Source organism: Carassius auratus, chromosome 30, assembly GCF_003368295.1.
Source record: "Carassius auratus strain Wakin chromosome 30, ASM336829v1, whole genome shotgun sequence".
NCBI classification, from domain to species: domain Eukaryota; kingdom Metazoa; phylum Chordata; class Actinopteri; order Cypriniformes; family Cyprinidae; genus Carassius; species Carassius auratus.
In genome coordinates this window covers 2,715,000-2,736,560 of record NC_039272.1, presented here as the reverse complement: position 1 = coordinate 2,736,560, position 21,561 = coordinate 2,715,000, and the positions used below count along the sequence as shown (strand labels likewise).

Below are 21,561 nucleotides of genomic sequence, written 5' to 3'. Positions count from 1 at the left end.
CAAACCATCAATCAATTAACACAATAGGATTAACAAGCCTTGGGAAGGGATTTACACATGAATATATAATGACTCTCTCTCCCTTGTGCTGTCTTTCTGTTGCATGCTGGGAGTGGGTGTGTTCAAGTCTGACATGTGTGGGAGGGCAGTATGCTGGGCTTTCATGCAACTGCATGATTTTTCTCATTTCTTCTTCTTTCTACTCATCACTTGCTACATATTCATATTCCTTTTTTTTCAGTTGAGTGGCAGGTTGAGCCCTGCCAAGTGCTTCTGAGGTTTTATGCGTGGCATCTGTCCCTATGGTGCGGGGGGGTACCACCTCCCCCCCAGTAACAGTTCACGTTTGTGCTGCAGGCAAGTTCCACAGGAGGACATGCCCTCAGCTGTCTGTTATCAGAACATGAATTTGGCATCAGTTATGGGGAAATAAAATCTATTTTTGAAAAATGAATCGCTGGATAGCCCACACAACATGCCCATCACAATATCGAGCCCAGCAGTTTCTTATTGGGAACCAAGCTTTAGTGAGAGCCGTATGATTTCGGGGAAAAAAAAAGCAGTCAAAATAATTCTTGGAGTCTCTGAAAATGCAGCAGTTTCTTTTTTGAGAACGATTCTATATTCAATAAGACTGTCAATGTTAACATGTTACTGCGTGTAATTGATTAAATATGATTAAATTCTTTTCAATGCCATTAACACATTTATTCAATTTGACATTATAACTGTTTCATTTCTAAAGACTGATCAGAACCTGCAGGGCTGATTGGAGCTGATGGGAGTGCGCACACAGACCAAAATCCCTAGCGGAGCACCCGTTTATCTCTAAATGATGGAAAACCATTCTATGGGTGATTTATATATAAATCTAACCCAGATGGTACATTTAACAAAAGAAAAACAAGTGTCCCTCTTTTTATGGTGGAATTTAATCATCATCAAAGCGCAACATGTGAAATATTCATTCACGAGTGAACCACAGCGGTTTGTAGTACAGGCTTAATTATTTTGTGTTCTTGAAATTGAATATGTTAGCTACGAAAATTATGTGATCAATTAAACACTGTAATCGACTGACAGCCCCGGTATTTATGTTTTGGACTATGAGGAATACAGAGAAAAACATTTTTAAAAAACCAATTAGAAATGTTTCCTTCAAACAGCAATTACTTTTAGGATATTGGTTTGAAAAAAGCAGGTAGGGTCGTGCATGGGTTACATGGAAATCCATGTATTACATGGTTTAAACGCCATTTAAAAAATGGCTTCTGTCATTCATTTTAATAGTTTACTGTTGATGAGCCAGCTGTGTATGTGTTAGGATCGTCTACAACACTGGCAGCATAAATAGGGATCGTCTACCACATCGGCAGCATGTTAAACTTAACTTGTCACATTTTGAAAGTATTGGCATATTTCTACCATAGCAATGTCCGATGTAACTAAGCCTCCTCATGCATGTGCACACACTCGCTGCCAATAATGACCTGAAGTCATGTTGACTGATGTTTATTTATGAAGCACTCTGGGTCAGAAGTTGAACTCTCACAAAACCCAGAAGCAAATTTAAATCAAGTGTGATTTAAAACCAAGGAAGTGTGATCATGCTCACTGGTTATTTTTGCAGTGCTGGGAACGCTAGAATGCATCTTTGATATCTCCTGTTGCATCATTAAAAATGGTGAGAAAGGCAAAAAGTGGGAAGAAGCAGCAGTGATGATGCTGCTATTTAGAATAATAGCTCCATTAGGAGATGCTCTTTTACATGCCGCATAACACCCTCTGGCCACATGTGCTAATGTTTCATGCTGATTATCCTCCAGACCACGGCGCAATGATATTAACGCACACTTTGTGATATAAAAAAAGCCTTTAGGAAAGTGTTGCTGGACTTGGACTAACACACACACAAGGGTGGGTGTGCTTGTGTGTGTTTTCCAGAATGGACCACCTTGCCAAGCATCTGCTATGGAAAGAAGCCAGAGTAAAATCTGGGCCATGGTGCATCTCGCTCTCTCTCTCCCTCCTTCAAGTGTCAGCTGTACGGAGCAGACACCGAGCGTGTTTTCTGTGATCAAAACAATGGGAACACGTGTTCTGTCTCTCCCTCTGTGAAAGGGAAGATCTTCTCCATCAAATGTCCTTCCAAGTACGGGTGACAGACGGAGCAAATGTGAAGGCTAAAAAGAGGGAGGAAAGATGTTCTGATAAGGAGGGAGAGACACGAGAAAAGATGGATGGATCTGGAATAGCTAAAGTGACGACTTCAGAATGTTAAAACAACACCAGTGATGTTTCTTTAAAGGGATAGTGCACCCAAAAATTAAGAAACTTTTTTGTCATTTTCTCACCCTCATGTCTTTTGGAACCTCAGTGACTTTCACTCGTCTGTATAACACAAAATAAAATATTTAGAGCAGACCATGCTGTCCAAGTGAATGGTGACCATAGCTATCAAACAAGTGAATAAAATGTTAACATTAAATTTCAGTCTATTCATCCCACAAAACCATCATATAGCATCATAAAACTTGAAATATAGTGCAAATATAATAAATTGTAGAATGCAATAGTTTTATGATGCTTTCACTGTGCTTTTTTGTCCTTGGTGGCAGCCTCTAGTCCCCATCCACTTTCACTGTACATTCACACTGCTTCAAGCTTCTCAACCGGGGCAATTATGACTTTATCAGGGGTTAAAGCAAAAAAAAATAAAAATCCTGAGCCTGAACTTTTTTCTGCGGGCGGGGCAGGAACAGGGTGGTGTTGGGGTTGGTAGGTGGCAGCACATACAAAGCATGCAATGATTGTGGCAACTTTATCATTTGAAAGGATACTATGGCAAAGTTATTGCTTTCCTTATTCAAACTGGTTTTATTTTTCCATGAATATATGGTTGACCTGAAGAATGAAAGCTATATCAAACACTTGGAAAATTATGAGCTATATGACAGCTTATCGACACTAGGGGTGTGACAATACACTTAGCTCAAAAGATGAGACAAAATATAGAAACTTGGTTCACTAGAAAAAGATGATATTTTAATACTATTTTTAAGAAATTTCCAATACCTGCAAGGGCGCCAAAGGTGGTGACATTTTAATTTATAGCATGATTTAAACCATGTTTAAATCCATTAAATATTGCAAATATAACTTTTATTTTGAAATCCAACTACGTTAGTGAGAAACTGCAGATTGATTTTCCTGATGAACGTTAAGCAATTTAAAATCACAACATATACTGTACAGAGGAAGAGTTTAGCTCCTTTCACACTTACTGATAAATTACTGGTAAGTTACCATTAAGAGATCATGTGTGAATAGGACCTTTTTAAAAATCCCGGTAAATTTGTTCTGGGAATCATATCGTTCTTATGGAGATGACATGATTACTAGATGTTTACAAAGCTCCATTGCTTTTTAATTATCTTTTGTATGTAAATATGCGCTAGAATCTTTGACCATTTCGCATCAGCAAACACAGACGAGCTTCATCACTGTAACTGTCACTCAACTCTGTTCCTCTTTCGGGCTTTAACTAATGGTAAAACTAAGGACATTAACTGTCTTTACATTTATTTTCAAAGATGAAGCTCGTGATTATGGAAAGGGGAAGTACATTTCCAATGAGTGCTTGCTGTGTTTGACCAATCACAATGCACTGATGTGTTTTTTGAACATTTAAGCATGTCAACATATTCTGTTACACCAAATACACAAAATAATGATCTTTAAAAAAAAAAAGCATCATATGACCCCTTTAATTGATTATAATTATTTTGTTTACTTTTATTAATTATAGAAACTAAAAGTGTCCATAATTAATTATACTTCAGTATATCTTTAGCTGGACTTAAGCACTAAAGTTAATTAATTAAAGTGCATAATTAAAGTGCATTAAGTACAAAACTAGTTTAGTATAGTTTAGACCCCTAAGTATAGTAGTTCAGTAAAAGTACAATTGCAGGGTATTTCTATTAAGTACATATATATGTAAATGTATTTGTTGCATACTTAACATGAAATAAATGTATTTCAAATACATTTTAGTATATTTATAATACATTCTTTTGTGTAAAACGGGGACTTTGAGTCACAAAGGCTGAAAACCACTGTATTAAACTACTACATAGAAAAAAGTAACTCATAAGTTTAGAACAACATGAGTCTAAATAAATTATGTCTGAGTCTTTATTTTCATGTGAATTATCATTTTCAGAGGGAAATGTGATAGGGTTTAAAAACGGGGAGAAAATCAAAAACAATTCTGTGGAGTACTTAAAGGAAAGCAGTGAAAATGAAGGAAATGAAAGTATGTTTGAAGAGAGAAGGAAAGAGGTTGAACTTTCTAGAGTCTTTCAAGAGTTTGGTGAAGGGAATTTTGACAGACTATTACACAAGAGAGATGAATAATGCTGTGAAAAACAAATATATACACAAATGCAGAGATGAACTGGGAATAAAACAGCTCTCATGCTGGCCTTTCACAAATCTGATTTTATAATCCCCCACTATACTGTACATCTCACATGAATGTAATGCAGACTATTGCTTGTTGAATTATCCAAATTATACAGTATATAATGATTTTCACTGCACTTTTTTGTGTTTGTGTGTGTTTTCCTTAACTTGAAACTCAACAGTGTGAAATGTTTAGGTCTAAAAGTAAGATTCTCTCAATGACATTATAGTTTTAAATCCCAGATTATAACGCAATTATACATTCCAGTTCCCTAAGCAGCAGGGTGCCTTCGATTGGATTTATTTTTTATTATTGTACAGACTTGATTAACTAGACCTGTACTGTATGTAGCTATATATAACACCCAACTTGCACATGTTTGCTTTAGCAGGTGAGGAGATTCACTTGCAGCAGAAGTGGAATGGCACAGGCAGAAGTGGGGAGGTAAGTACAACAAAGGGAGCTGCTTTTTGGAGCACTGTCTACCACCTGCAAACGGCAGCATTTGCAGCTTTAATGATGGCTATACTTTTCTTCCTTTAAATCAAAGAACTGCATAACTAATCCAAAAAGAGACTGCAATTAAGACTGCCGTACTTAAGACTTTCGTGAACGTGTCAATTGCAGCATTCCATTTAAGTCTACTCCTGTTATGTCAAAACGTTTCATTTAAGTGATTTTTTTTTGCAGTTGAATATTGTAACCAATTATAGACATATCTTGTGCTCTTGAATGCAGCAGTGAATCAGAAGTCTTTACATTTCTCGAAAGCCTCATGACACACCAAAACCACATCAAACACAACTGTGTTGTTGCCTCATGTCTAGACCAAAAAGTTGTGCTTGAACACACTGCAAAAACTATAGCCAGTGGCCAAATATCACATACGTTCTGCATTTTATGTGGGAGGAACTGTCTATACCAGCAGGCATTTTTCTTCTGGCGCACTGCTTTGCTAAGATGAACAGCCAATCGTTAACAATGGTCTCTCTCACCGACTGCCCAACATGATTCAAAATGCTCAATTTGCCAAAAAGCCACCAACGGGGTCTGACTAGAGCCGACAGTGCAGCACACTGAGAAAACTAGGCTGAAAGACCCTCAATGTCGGCCTTGCTTTATACAACACATGTTGTTCTTTGGATTTGTGTGTAACAGTACTAAGAGTATCAATAACAACACCTGGTCCTAATGAGTGACGTTTAAACAATCCAGTCCAGAGAAGCACATTAAATGTGTCAGTTATGTGAAGGCACACAAAAATGAGTATTAAATAAACACTTTTCATTACCTTTAAAATTCCATTAATCACTTTTTTTCATCAAAAAAGAAGCTTTAGAAGCAAATAATTTGGAATAATTATGTATTTGTATTTTTAAATTCATACTATTTTAAACATAATTTCACTAACTTCTAGATACACTGATATATATACAGACACATCAAAATGTTCCCATTATAATCAGCATGTTGTAGACAGAGCAAATTAGAGGTTTAATGTGGAGCACATACTGTAGCTCTAGTTATTATAGGAACATTAGCAGGAGTCCAAAACTCAGAGCATGGATGGTCAGCAGGAGTCAAAGAGCCTGTGTAATGTGGATCTATGTAAATCTGCAGTGACTGACAGCTTCAGTGATTATAATGGAAGAGCACTAGAATTTTATATTGCTCACCCCATGTGTATAATTTATTGAAAATTTGATTCACCATTTTTATTTTTCATGCTGCAAAGTAGTCTAATGTGACGTCTTGATTTACTGGTGAATAAAAAAGCCATTCCACAACACAGTTCTCATCTGGTCTTGTAAATGTTGTTTATGTTGCACATAGTCACCCCACACAAAATAAGTCTTTTACTGTAAATCTGATCAATTGAAACCAATAATTGGTAAAATAACAATATTTCAATACATTTTATCATGAAGCCATATGTATACTGTGTAATATTAAACACACAAATCCCTACACAAATTGACAAACGCATGCATACAGAGCAGACACACAGTGTATGCGTTACACACATTAAAAGAAAAAGAGACAAGTAGACAGAACAGGGGTCTCAAGAGCTGATAATGAAAGACTCCCACCTACCAGTGCTCTGCCTTCTGCCTTCTAGGGTCTATGGTGAATAAAATTTGCATCTTACTTTATCTTGATTCACATTCACTCATATGTATAACTCGCATTTACGATTGCTGTTATTTTTGTTATATTAATATTATTCTGTGTATGTATTCCTATTCACACATATGCATCACTTTTATTTATTACTGTTATCATTCCCCCTAATAACGCTTTTTGCATTGTTTTTTTATTGTAACTAGTGCTTTGGCAAAACAAATATGCCATCATTTGTCACGCCAATAAAACACATCGTAACACTGAAAGGAAGGCAGAGAGAGAGGTAAGCAGAAAGACATAGAAAAAGGAGCCTCGGGGAGAGTGAAAAATGCTAATGTAAAAAGTACAAACTGTACCAGTGGCAGATGCTGAGAGGGAAAGGATAGAATAAGAGAAAGAGAGGGAGAGATAACTAAGCAGCGTCTGAATGGAAATGGACAGAATGCAGAGCAGAGGGACGATGTGGAGAGAAACACAGATAAACAGATTGTGTGAGCGAATAAAGGGAGCATTTTTAAAACCGGTGTCTTAAAACACACACATATGTGTGACAGAGGGAGAGGGAGGAAAAGAAAGATGGAAAATCTCATCCCTTTTCTCCTCTCGATTTATTACATTTCCTCCTTCTGAAATGACAGGAGTAATTTTGAAATGTCTCATCGTGCCACCCTTCAGCACACATACACCTACACGCACGCCGAAGAGAACAGTTCAAAAGGGATTGTTTCAGAGACTGTTCTCAAGATTAAAACCCGCAAAAAACCTCATTAAATCCGACACTAAATGAGACTTCAAGTAGAAGCGTCGGCCGTGTAAACATCAGCCAAATTATACCGGTACCAAAACCCTACTTCTAAAATAGTTCACAGCTTCATATCTCCTCTATAATAATAAAAGTTCTTCTCCTCAGCAAACACGCTCGGCGTACGGGTTTGAGCGGCGAGCGCGCTCAGAAAGATCATTACAGGTGCCGGATGATTAAAGCCGGCGTCATTAGGAAAGATATCATTAAAACAGAGAGGACGGGCTGCTATAAACCACATGTGTTCAATTATTGGGCTGAAGAGGTGCAGTGCTACAAACACACTCGCTGAAGGTTCAACTCAATCTTCTGTTTTTAATCATGAAAGCTTCGGTGGAGCTCAGACAGCCCTCCAGGCTGGAAAAACACCTATCAAACTTTCACAATTCCACTTTTTTTCTGAAGAAGGTAATAAAGTCTTGATGTATATGTGAGGAAAACTGCATTAACTGTGGCCCGGCACCCCGGAGCAAATAAATGCAAGAGTATAACATGTTTGGACAGCTCAAGTGGCATCCGATTAGGCACGTTTGGTGTTGCCACTAAGAGCCGTCGCTTCTTCATCCTCCTCCTCCTTCATGTATAAATAAGCTCACCTGAAGCGCAAGTAAACAAGAAAACTACTTAGTGCCTTCATTATCGTACACTAAACTGTCTATTCTGTGGTTTTGCTTTATTAAATTGAGAGTAGTCTATAAAACGAAGTGATGAAAAACAGAAACCTCCCTAACGTCAAAAACGGAAAGAGCCGGCTAATCCCGCTCTTGTACCGTGTATCTTATGTAAGGAACAATCATACTACTTGAAAATTTGATTTGAAACAATTTTCATTTTTAAATTTCATCTGTTCTATCTCTTTTTTTTATTAAACTCACTGGTAATTGTGTTATGAGCCCAGATGCTTAACTGTAAGTATGCCACCATCCGTTCTATTCGAAAATCCTTTTAATGGTTCTCAGACTTTAGCCCTCTCATAAATCTCTGTGTGCCCAAGAGATTATTCTCCAGACTGGAGCGTTAGATTGTCTGCTGCAGGCCTTGTCATCGCTTGGAGTTAAATTAATAAAAAATATATAAATAGCAAAAAAAAAAACACACTAAGGAGGTTTTCAATCCATTATTAAGCACCTACAAGACTGAACTATGAGCAATTCGGCTCTTAACGTATTTTATTAGTATTTCATTAATGGACCTTCGACTTTAGCCAGCGAGCACAAGCAGATCTCATTCCGTGGTGGACACCTTGTAACCCACATCATCTCATCTGTTGCTTTTATGAGTGGTTCTGGGGCAAGTGACCCAGAATGTCTAGAAAGAAAAAAAATGATCCATTTCCTGCTCCTCTGAAGGGCATATAGATTAATAATGTCAGCCGCATCAGATGGGGCCACTCAGACTATCTTTTCAGTTATAGAGGAATAAATTCTCTGACATACATTTCTTCCACTACATAAAGAGCTACAGGTGTTCTGAAAGCATCTAATAATGCATTCATAATAACACCGCAACTGTTACCTCTTAAATACACGCACGTAGTCCGAGTTTTATCGGCCATCTCTCAGAGGAGCAGGAAACATCACATCTTCTTCGCAACCGTAAACTCCTGCTCCTCATACACCCATCTCTCTCTCTCTTTCCGATGGTAAGACAGCTCTGATGGCTGAACTTTAAATGACAGAGATGAAATTAATTCATAGGTGAAAATCCATCATTTCAGATCCAGATTCTGTGCCACCTACAAGCATAAAGAATTAATAGAGTAATCTTACTGCGAGGCAGAGAGGAAGAGAAAGAGAGTGAGGATGAGAGACAGGGAGGAAGGGAGAGAGGTCATTTTATTCTAATTTGTACCTCTGACAATTTCCTGTCAGAGGATAAAGCAACACAAATAAATAAATAAACAAATACAAAAAAAAATTAAAGAATGGAACAAATAAAAGCATATTTCTGTCTGAATATGAAATGAAGGCCTATTCCACTGCTATTAAATGAGAAGATGAAAAGAGAGAGAGAGAGAGAGAGAGAAAGTGTTTTTTTTTTCTATCTGTGTTTTCTGTATTCATAAGCGTTAGTGTGAGCCATAATTCAGTACAGAGGGGAGATGTGATTGTGGTGTGGGGGGCATGACTACGTGGGCAGCGTATAGATATACATCCACTTTGCTGAGATATGTGTGTGTGTGTGTGTGTGTGTGTGTGTGTGTGTGTGTGTGGGCGTGTGTATGTGTGTTGCTGTAACCAAAGCCACTATGGCAGAACAACTGCTCTGTTAGTGTCGTATAGTTAAAAATAATTACTGTTAAAGTTGCATAGAGCAAGTGGTTCAGTGGCTTCACATATACAGAGACACACAGTCACAAACACACAAATGCAGTGGAATGACAGTGTTGGTAAGACACTAAAGTGCCTGCTTTGAGACTTGAAAGCCCAATGCATTTACACACTGCTGTCTTGAGGATTGTCTGTTACATGAGCTAATCTATCTCTCACAAGAAACACACACGCGCACAAAAAAGTGTGATGAACGGCTGCTCTCTCATGCTCAATTTGTACCACAGATGTATAGTTTTTCAATTCCTCCAGACATTCATTGGATTAATTGTATTATTGTCTGATAATCGTACATCCTGCTTTTACCGCCGCGTGTCTGTCTCAATTCTGTCACCTTTGACTTTCATTATAATCTCATCTTACCATTTCAAGACTCTGTAAATTAAAAACCTTTAGCATGATAATGAATTTACTGCGGCGGTGTGATCTGCAGTCTGCCGTCATTTGAAGACGAACAAACTGCGGCATTTATCGGCACTGGAGCCGTGACACTGGCTGAACTGTGAAGGCGGGAGTCTGCGCCTCGTGGCTCGGGACAGGAAAAGACTCTTTTAGCACCTGCGATGGCTGGCGATCTCAAGAGACCTGGGAACACAGGTGCTGCGAGCTCTTATAAAAGCCGTCTCGAATCTACAGTATACAGCGAGCTAACATGCGAGCGGATGGTGTGAAATGCAGGGAGACCGTTGAGACGCCACAGAGTGTTGAAGCTAAATTAGTAAATTAGCATGTCTTACCGTGGTGTTCCTCTCTGGAAACATTTTGGGGAAAATGTGACAGGCAATGCAACAGAATAACTGAAAATATGCGTGCATGCTTTCCCAGTTATTATTTTTTAGAAAAGAGGAACCTGATTTATTCTGCTTTCACGTGGCTGTCTACACCTCATAAGAAACAGTGTAATTGGCTTCATGAGCTCAGTCTGACCAGCTACAGTGCATTTCTTTGACAGCATCAATGAGGAAGCTTGATATTAAAAACCCTCTGAACTGACCCAGGATTTTGAGATGTTTAAATAAAGTAAGCTCCCTTCTCCTACCAGTTACGCACACACAGAGGCACACACACAATGCAGTCTGGCCTTAATGCGACTGTCCAGCCTTTGCAGTTAATTTTCATTTGCATCTATTGGATCAGGAGAAATTAATTAGATCTCTCTGGACACAAAGATGTTATCCATACCACATCCATCTTTCTGTGTGAGAGCATGTTCCCTGCCCACTCAGAAGGAAGCCAAACATGATTCACTTGAAAAGATTCTTTGAGGCCGATGTAAGTCTACATGAAAAAAAAAGAAAAATTGTGAAGGTTCTTCTAATTCAAAACACCACTCTTTTCTTAAGGGAGCCATATCATGTAACAGTTTTGTGCTTTTATAACATTAGTCAAGGTTTTCTTTTTCAGTACATTTAGTTTAGCATTTGCAAATCAGTTATAATTGGTTAAACTGCATGTGCAATAAGTAACTTAAGGGTTGCAGATTCGCAGTCTGGTCTAATATAGTTGACACTGCCCTATCTTTCAATCCCAGTCTTTTTGTAAAGTCTGCATTACATTTTTGCATGTTCAGGAAACAATCTATGCAGACGGTTGGTGATAGACGCAATAGACTGGTAAAAATTCCCTACAGCTAGTATAAATTTTGAATGGTCTCTATTGCAGTCACACTACTTGTCTTCAATATGCTTGCTAGCTATGTGCATTTGTGGCATTAGTTTTCGTAACAAGCTTATTTCCTAAAAATAACTATACTGTGATATATATCATTAACGTGAAATAAAATTACTCACATCAAACTTTATTCATATCACCAACACTACATGCAGAAATGTGCTGCTTAAAATATTTAAAGGACAATTCACCCTAGACACGATTAACTGGTAGAAATTTATCAGTACAGATTTTCATCTATCGTCGGTCATGAAAACATAGCAGTTTTAAACGTTTTAATACATTTAAAGCATTGGCGTTTAAAAACAAGTGATTTTAAGCTGTTGAAATGCCATCAGCAGCAAAAGAGAACTAATTGTGCTATATACGCACACTGTCAGAGACGTGCACATGTGAAGACTGTGCTCATTGAGCACTTTATAGGCCTTGAACGGTTAAATACACGCTTGTATTGGATGCCCATCGTAAACACAGTAATTTAGGTATTAAGGGAAAGCAAACAGCTGAGAAAGAAAATACATATGTAACGATATATTGTATCCAGGTAACTCTTAAAGTGACAGCAGTTTAATATTCCTGCTGTCTGTCATTCATTTTTAATCAAACAACAAAGAGGACAAAATCTCTTAGTGCTCATGACTAAATCACTTTTGTAACTTTAATAAGAAGAAATATATATTTAATTTCACAGTGAAGAAAGATTTTTTTTTTTGTCCTATTGCTTAATTGCTGACAGGTTATTTGTCTTCAGTGTGCTTGAGTTTTTTTTTTTTTTTTTAGGCTAGTATTATTATACACCAATGGGCTGGTGTTGGCGCAATGGATAAGACACATGCCTTTGATGTGAAAGACCCGGGTTCAAATCCACTGTGAGACACCAATGTGTCCCTGAGCAAGACACTTAACCCCTAGTTGCTCCAGAAGCGTGTGACCTCTGACATACTGTATATAGCAATTGTAAGTTGCTTTGGATAAAAGCGTCAGCTAAATGAATAAATGTTTTATTTTTGTGATATTGACAGTGTTAACAATAATTCTTAAATATCTATGGTATAAAAATTTGATATCACAAAGACCTTATTTAAAGGAAAATTATACATACAACTATATCATTCTATATGTTGTCACATTGAAATAAAATAACCTGTTTCATAATATAAGATTCTGGTCATATCGTCCACCTCTAGTTCACCCTAAAATTAAAATTCAGTTTTTCACCCTGATGTCGTTTACACATTCCAAGATGATGTATGCATTTACGAAAAAAAAAATTATTTTCAAGTGAACCATCCCTTTAAGATCTAACTTAAACGACTGGAGACCATGTTCAATTGAACCTCAAGACCCTTTTTCTTGATGTTGGGAATGCTACTCGAGCAGAGTGTAACTCTTTAATTACAAAAAAAGTAAGTAGCTCCATGTTTTCCATGATATGGCAATTATTTGGCACTTAACTAACTGATATAACACTGTTTTAGCGTTATCATACTGTCGGCATTTATATTCTCGGCAGGCACTTTCTTATCAAAGCGACTTTGATAAGACACAGCATACATTATGTGCCGTGAAAGAGAGATGCAGAGCAAAAAAGCAGATAGTGGATCCAAGTCAAGTATTATAGTTGAAGACAAAAACACTATAAGCACCAACCCTGGTGTGTGAGGAAGGACTGTGGAGAAAACTCCAGATCTGAAGAAGTAGGAACCCTTTGTGTGGAGATATGAAAGCACTACATGACCAGATGAACCAAATCATCACCAACACAATGGTCTGTTCCCACAGAGGTCAATCAAATACAACCTAATGTAAGTGTGTTTAACAAGAGCATAACCTTAATGTGTGTGAGAGTATGAGTGTGAGATAATGGCAGTGTAGTTTACAGACCGAAGTAGTTATTAGTGCACCGCATAAATATTGCATCACTGAGTAGCGTAGAGAAAGTGGTGTGTGTGTGAGTGTGTGTGCGCAGCAAGACTAGGAAGTCTGTTTAACTGCATGTGTATCTCCCTCTGCGGCAGCTCTCATTAAAATTGTAAAGTCATACACTGATGAGGGCACACTAGAGTAACCCGCACACATGCACGCACAAGAATGAAATATTATTGAACATCATCATCACCACCATAATCTGGCTGACCTACAAAAAGTGTGTAATAATATGATATGTTATAATATCAAATAATCTTGTACCGTTCTCTGGCTCAGACTTGCGCTCTTGTTCCGTGTCGGTGAGGGACAGGACAGAGTTTGCTCGGCTTGACAGACAGGAACTGTGCTCTGACTTCACTTCCTGCATCCACAACCGCAGGGCGTGGTCAGGGGAGGCACCACCCTCGGATTCGGGATCGGAAGGGACACCCGCAGACATGCCTCCAGGGTAAGCAAGCTCCTGATTGGCCGCGTGAAGCTCGGTCTGGAAATTAGGGAACCCAGTCTGGGAGGGGTCAGAGAAATCTGTGAAAATCAGAAAGAGAAAGGAATAAATTAATGAAATGTACTGCACAAATCAAAGTTTAGTACACTCACACATAGGCTAGTGGATTAGAGTTCAGTGCTGGATCTGTGTACTGACGGCTGAGATTTTTTGGAGCTTGGCTGAGAAACAATTTTGTTCTCTCTTTGGAGATGGAGAATGGCTTATAAACCCTCAAATAAATATTTAACAAAAAAGATTTCTGCTTTTAACTGCACAAAATGTGAAAACCATTTAAATTCCCCCAAGATTCTCAGAGTGTAGGACACATGGGTTTACACACATGCACACTCATACACAGAAACTCAATGTGTGTGCGTACTAGCACTACTTTTCTCTCATTTTTAGGCTTACAGTAAATCAACTGACTCTAGAGTGCACAAACCACATTCTCTAAAGATTCTTAGAAGGTAAAAAAAAAAAAAAAAAAAAAAAAAAAAAAAAAAAAGTTTTATATTGTCAAAGCATTGATTACATTTAGCGACAAACATACAATACAATTTCAAAATGTATGTTTTTATATATAACAGTGTTATTTACTTGTTATTTATTTAATAGTTATCTACTTTTATGCTTTTTTTTATCAAAAGAACAGTAAAAACTATTTTGTGAAATATTATTACACTTCAAAATAACTGTTTTCTATTTGAATATATTTTAAAATGTGGTGGTAAAGCTGCATTTTCAGCATCATTACTCCAGTCTTCAGTGTCACATGATCCTGCTGAAATTATTCTTTCTTAACATTATCCAATTAAAGAGAACAAATTTAAAATGCATACATTTATTTGAAGAATATTTTTGTAACATTATAAAGGTCCCTTAAGATCAATTTATTATTTATCTATTTAGAAATTTATTTATTTAGACTTTTGAATGGTAGAGCACTTTTTTTTTTTTTTTTAGGAAACAAAACAAAAACTTTTGCTTTCATTCTTTTCTGTTTTCATCTCATCTGTTCCCATTTACATATTGCATCCTTCAGTCTCCTTCTCTCTTTTCTCTCAGTTTCTTTTTCATTTTGTGCTGCTTCTTCTTATTTTATGTCATTTCTTTTCTTCGTACCTCATTTTATCCCTTCATCTCATCTTATCTAATTTCTTCTCTTGGACTTAAATATTTTCTTCTTTCACATTTCTTCTCATCATTTGTTCAGGTAAAGGTGATGGGCTCTTGATGGGTGATTTTTCAGACCTGTGTGTGCGTGTGAGAAGTGAGCTCTTAACTCAAGTGTCCTTAAGATTCCTCTCCTCCACCTCTCTGACTCCTGTCTCCGTGGCGACCCCTCTCACTTCTCTCCCTGCTCTAATCATCTCAGTACTAATTGCCCACGATGCACTTCTCCGTCCTTCACTGAGAACATGACCCCCTGATTCTCGGCCTGACCCACACACACATACACACTCGTCCACGAGCAGACATGGATGGAAAAAGCTAGGGTAAGAGGAATTGGTGAAAGAGCTTTATTTGCATCTCTTTCAATTTCTCCTCCTTTCTCTCTCTCTATCCCTCTCTCTCTTTATAAAGCTGTTTCCGTGGTAACTGGAGCGGATTGTTTTGTTCTGCATGTAGCATTTTAATAATTACACTGAGTAACTTCCTCAACCACCACCTTATGTGTGTATATAAATATTTTTTATATACTGTATGTATGTATGTATGTATATATACATACATACGATGTTGGGCCCCTACAGCTGAGAAGTAAAATTCAGTGCTTAGGGTAGTCTAAAAAATATGTTCAAAACAGCTTGACATTTCTTGAATCAAAACGAAATGAATGTGCAGCTTTTCAACTTTCAGTAAACCCACAGAGGCCATGCGTTATTATTTTTAACAAGTAAACAAATAAAATGTATGTCTTTTGGATAACATCATTTATTAGTAAGTATATATTTTTATTAATTATCTATAATTAAATCATACATATTAATGATGTATATAATATATACTAGATAATCATTCAGGAGGTTTATTATTATTATTATTCATGTAATTTAGATTTTTAATCAAAAACAATTTACACATACCCCAAATGTATCTGTTTAGGAGTCTGAAGGGTTCAACAGAACTAAGTTCTATTCTGCACGAATAAAATTGAAAGGGAACATTGCTTGTGTGTGTTCTTTAGTTGTGGGGAATCCTTTAATTAATGGAAATATTCCAGCCTTGGGACACAGACAAGAAGAAAATGCCTCCATGAATGTAGAATATCAAAGGCAGAAGAATAAAGGGTGAAAAATGTATATTATTAAAATTATTTTCAAATTTAAATTGTAAATCATTTTTCAAAAGTAAAACACACATCCCATTATTATTTAATGACAATAGTGTTTGATGTTTGGTGTGTGTGTGTGTGTGTGTGTCATTTGATGGCTCATTTAAATTTACAGTGAGTGTTTCCACGAATACTGTTCCTCACTAAGAAATGATGCCATATAATCACTTTCACTAAAGCAACCATCAACAACAACAAACAAAACAACTCTGGGACTATGATCTCTTTTAGATAATGCAGCCTTTCATGCGATGTCAGATGCTTGTGATAACAGCTCCAGTGCCCATCTACTAAATGGGACATTAATTATGGGTCATCATTTAATGCCGTCTCTCTTACTCAAACACAAGCAAGCATGCACACACATCCTTGTGGAAATTTAGTTTGACATCCATTACACGTTATATGAGTTGATTACTTTATATGAAAATAGATTTTCTACATATTAAATTAAATTATATACCGCAACAATTATAGTCTTATGTTTTTGTGTGCTTTTGAAATGTAAAATAATTAAGCATTACTATATACTTTTTAAAAAATTGTTATTGCCTTTTTTTTGAGATTACAGTAAGAATATTTATCTTAATGTATATTGTTAAATTTATTTTAACATTTACATAATGTTGAAAACTTCATGTGTGGTGCACTTGGAATAGAATTTTCTTTAACTAGAGGGCTAATAAAGAAAAAGTTACTTGAATCATGTTTTATTTACGTTTTGAAGTTGACTAGTTAAAAACATTTTTAAAAAAATTGTGTATTGGTCAAATGTTTTTTTTTTTTTTTTTTTGCCATATCGTCCAGCCCTAGAATACAGTTACTCTAAATTGTAATAGCATTTCACGATGTTATAATGTTTACTGAAATTATTTGATAAAATATATAAAGCTTTGGTGAACGTAATATATATATATATATATATATATATTTTTTTTTTTTTTTTTTTTTTTTTTACTCTTTGTTTTTATTTTGTTTAACAACATTTGTACAATTTACTTAAAAAAACAACAGCATTATATTCAGAATAGCACACAATCCTGACACACACAAACAGAAGCCCCTACCTTTCTGGGGCTGCTCCATGGGTTTTCTGCGGACTTTGTGGCTGTTGTAGGTGAATCTGCGGTCAGGCTCATAATCGGTGTGGGTGTGCGCCTCCCTGTAGTGTTTGTGATGAAGGCTGGTCCCATCCTCTTCTTCAGATGAGCTGGAGTAACTGAGCTCCAGGCCGGGGTGGGGCCGTGCCAGAGATTGGTACAGCTTCTCATCCATCTCTGCTTACTTTCACAATATCACACACACACACACACTCAGTAATCTCAAAAACTCACTCAAAGCACACTGCACACACACAAAGAAGAAAAAAAAGAGAAGAGAACAGAGGCGATGAAACAAAACAAACAACAGCAGTTCAAATGTACTCTAAACTTTCATTTCAGTGGTGCAATTTTTTTGCAACACGATACATGAAACAGCTTGAGAACAAACGGCTGCTCAGTAGAAATACATTTAAAGAGACATGAAGGACAAAACAAAACAAACACTTTCTAAAACCGCCCCCATGTTTTAGCCAAACATTCATCGACCACCAAGAAAAGAGAGAAGGCCTCAGAGGACAAATGAAAGAGAAGAAGGAGAGATAGAGAGAATGATAGATGGAGAGTGAGATGAAGAGATAAAGAGATGCTTAGATAGAGGAAAAAAAGAGGAGATAAAAAAAAGGTGAAAGACCAGGGGAAAAAAGAAACAAACTCAAAAGAGTTATACAACCGTCTGGTAATGAAGCCAATTAAATCATGAAATTAACTTGTCTCACTATACACCAGTCAATAGATTCAAATAATTCATTAAGATTCATTTCTTTTTTGTTGCAGTTAACCCAATCAATCTTACATACTGAATGAGCTGAAATTTAGCTCTTAATAGATCTATATGGATTCATTTGACAGTGTAGTGCATCCAGTTTTAATGCATTCAGTACTTCATAAAAAAAAAAAAAAAAAGAAAAAAAAAGATTTCTAACAAATTTGATTTAATGGTCATAACAGTCATCTGGAGCTCCTCTCATTAAAACCATTATTGCTTTTTCATGACCAATCTAGATTATCAGGGCTGCAACAAACAAGTGATACTGAAAATAATAACGTCTATAACCGTGGTGTAAAAATTGTTAATCAATACAATAATGAAAACAAATAAGGACTTATTTATAAATGAGTTAAAAAAAAAAAAACACCCTTGGTGAGAAAACCACTAAGAATATACCAACCTCTGCATAAAGATTCATCCAGACAGTGTGTCAACCTGACAAAGGGCAGCAAAGAATATCAGTGGAATAATATTGAACAAAATATTGATTTCTGAAATATTTGTTGTTTGACATTTAATATGAAATTTTAAACTGACATTGTTTAATTAAAATGTACATGTAACATGTTTTTTATTTGTTTTTGTTTTTTTTAATTCACAGAAAATAGGGTTGCATCTAATAGGTGGGTAGATGCCACATTCCACTGTTCCAGACATGTCGACACATCCGCCCTCTTGCAACAGTCAGTATCACTTGAAATAAAAATCTAAAACATCCCACAACATTACACATTCTGTGGTTGAAAAAACCATCCCAATTTAAATTCCTGAAGTAATGGGACAAACTTTCACAGGTAAAAATGTTTTGGTTTGTGTTTTTAATATGTATTGGATCAATATTAATGGTTTTTAAAGAAGACACCTTTTGAATGTTGAATTAGCTAACGGCGTTGTCTTGTTGTATTGTATTAGTTCAGCGAAATCATCTGCTCTCTTGCAGATACAGATATGTATATAACTAGATTTGCAGACAAACAGTCAACTTTCTAGAATGTTCAAAGAGCGTTTTTGAGCATTCCAATATGGCGGATGGTTGACGTATAGCGGCTGATAGAAAAAGTCGCTAACAGGTCATATACATATCTATGGTTGGTGCATGTTGCAATTTGACGAACTCTTTTGAGCCGCTGCAATGAGCCAAAGCATGCTAAATTAATTTGAATTAAAAGTGGGCTGTGCGGGCCATTCTTCTGGGCCAATGGACGGATATAGGCTGCATAGCCTACATTCACTTTATTCCATTCTTTATATTTATGCAATGGGCCGGCCCACATTGTACAGTGGCCCACTGGGAAAACTCCCGATGCTCCAGATGGCCAGTCCGCAACTAGTTGTAAATTCATTGTTGTTGCTTTTGTTAGTTCTATTTTGTTTAATAATATTTGTTTACAGATAGATAGGTAGATATACAGATCCGATAGATATACAGATCCTATAGACAGACCGATCCTATAGACAGACAGACCGACAGACAGACAGACAGACAGACAGACAGACAGACAGATAGATAGATAGATAGATAGATCTATAAGAAGAGGGATTAATAGGAAACTAATATTGGATTCAGACAAGATCGTGCTTGAATTGCCCTGCATACATCTTATTCAGTCTCTCTCTCTCCAGAGAGCATGGCTCCCTTTCAGCTTTTACTTCCCAGAATCTAAACGCTAACCATGACCTTTCAATGACCTTTGAGCCTGAAAAGAACATTCTGCATTCAACAGAGGAGCGCGCAGGTAGGGGAGGGCCACTGGAAAACAAGATGCGGTTAGACAGAGAGAGAGAGAAAGGAGAGACGCAGCCGAAAGGAGACAGATGAAAAGGAGAGGTGGAACGGATGAACACGGGATGAAAGAGAACCGATGGACCGTACAGGGTAGAAGAGGAGTCAAACGAAGATGAAGACGGGGATGGATAGGAACAGAGGCATGGCTGAAAAATGAAAGAGTGAAAGATAAGAGTAGACAGATGAAGGAATGAGGAAGGATAGAAGGAGTTTGCAAAATGACCAGACAGGTTAAAGACTTTGTGGAAAGCAGACAGGAGAGAGACAGACAGAGACATCCTGACACTGATGAAATACAAGTTAAATATTACCATCAAATGCTCGTTAGCGTGTATACTCTGTGTTGCTTTGGTAACGGGTTACTAATTGGCTGATGCGGAAACGCCCGGCATGACTAAGTGATGTGGGAGGGGTGTGTGACTTAAATCCTTGATTGGATGTTGTGCCAGAGCGAGAGCCAATTGGAGGTGTTGGTGACTTTGCAGACTGGATGCAACATCTTCACACAGAAACACAATTAATAGTCTGTTAGTTAACAGCGGTGGTGTTGAACGCTTCTTTTATCTGTCTCTCTCGCTCTACTCTCATGAGGCTCTAGCCATGTGAAGTCCAGTGGAGGAAGCAGATCGAAAGCTATTACTAGCATTTTTTATCAAAACGGAACTTACTGTAGCACGTATAGAGGGTTTAAGGCCACTAGGAAAATCTGTGTGGGAATGAACGGAAGTAGACGCACACGTACACTTTAAGCAGACAGATGGGGAGGGTTCTTTTGGGAGTGCTGAATAAGTCTTTGTAATCAGACGATTATGATGATTACAGTGTAGGAGAACAAATTGCCAAGAGGGGACACAAACATGGGCGCGAACCCAGTCATGTATGCACAATTGTGCTCCTAATTGGGTTTGTGCTCCAGACTACACAGTTTATGTTTGGAGATGCTGTTCTTGTAACATTTAGCAACAAGTAAAAAATAAAGCCTCTTAAGTGGTCCTCTGCAACAAAGTGGTTTCAGAAAAACTCTCATTATTAGGAGCTATGTTTTGCAGTAGAGTCCTTGAGTTGGCTATATTATAAAAAAAACATTGATGTTACATTATAGGTGCTTTAGATAAGTATATTGGTTCTATGAATCATCCATTAACAGAAGAAATGGAATGCCCTTCCCAAGCTTTTGAAAAGAAGTACAATGTTTTACTTCTTTTAAAAAACATTAAATCAAACTGCAATCACCATTTCAGAACCATTTTTTTTTTCAGGAATTGCCCAATATTGGATATTTTAACTTTTTCTGCCTACTTACAAATTCTCTTACATGATACCAAAATGTTGGCTTTTTGTTTTTTGTTTTTCCCTCAGGCACCATCTAAGCAGAACCCAAGAGGAGTTATTTTTTTGTATTCTTTTTTTTATTATTATATTATATTATGTTATATTATATTACATTATAGTGTTTTTTTTTTTTTTTTTTTTTTTTTTGCATTTTTATTTAATTTTCTCTATAGCAGATTTTTTAAATAAAGGGTATTGATCTCACTCTGCACCCACCTTACATTAAATAATGAAAAATAAAGAATAACAAAATCTATGATATTTGAGGATCTATTTGAGGGTAATATTTTTTTTATTTTTATTTTTACCCCAAATCACCATATTACATTTTTTAAGGATCATGTGTCACTGAAGACTGTAATACTTAGCTTTGTAAATGCAGGAATAAATTATTATTAAATTATTATAAGTTATACGTTTTACTG

The 21,561-nt window shown here is 36.7% G+C and overlaps 1 protein-coding gene across 2 annotated transcripts in view; it reads right to left on the bottom strand.

Moving 5' to 3' along the window:
* Nucleotides 1-21,561, bottom strand: part of LOC113048867 (teneurin-1-like) — a 129,440-nt gene that overhangs the window by 81,886 nt on the left and 25,993 nt on the right. For both annotated transcript variants that reach the window (XM_026210779.1, XM_026210780.1), the window contains exons 2-3: nucleotides 17,214-17,490; nucleotides 13,586-13,849 (exon numbers count right to left, since the gene is read on the bottom strand). In XM_026210779.1, the coding sequence (XP_026066564.1) occupies nucleotides 13,586-13,849; nucleotides 17,214-17,421 (472 nt within the window). In that variant the 5' untranslated portion in view covers nucleotides 17,422-17,490. The remainder of the gene's footprint in view (nucleotides 1-13,585; nucleotides 13,850-17,213; nucleotides 17,491-21,561) is intronic.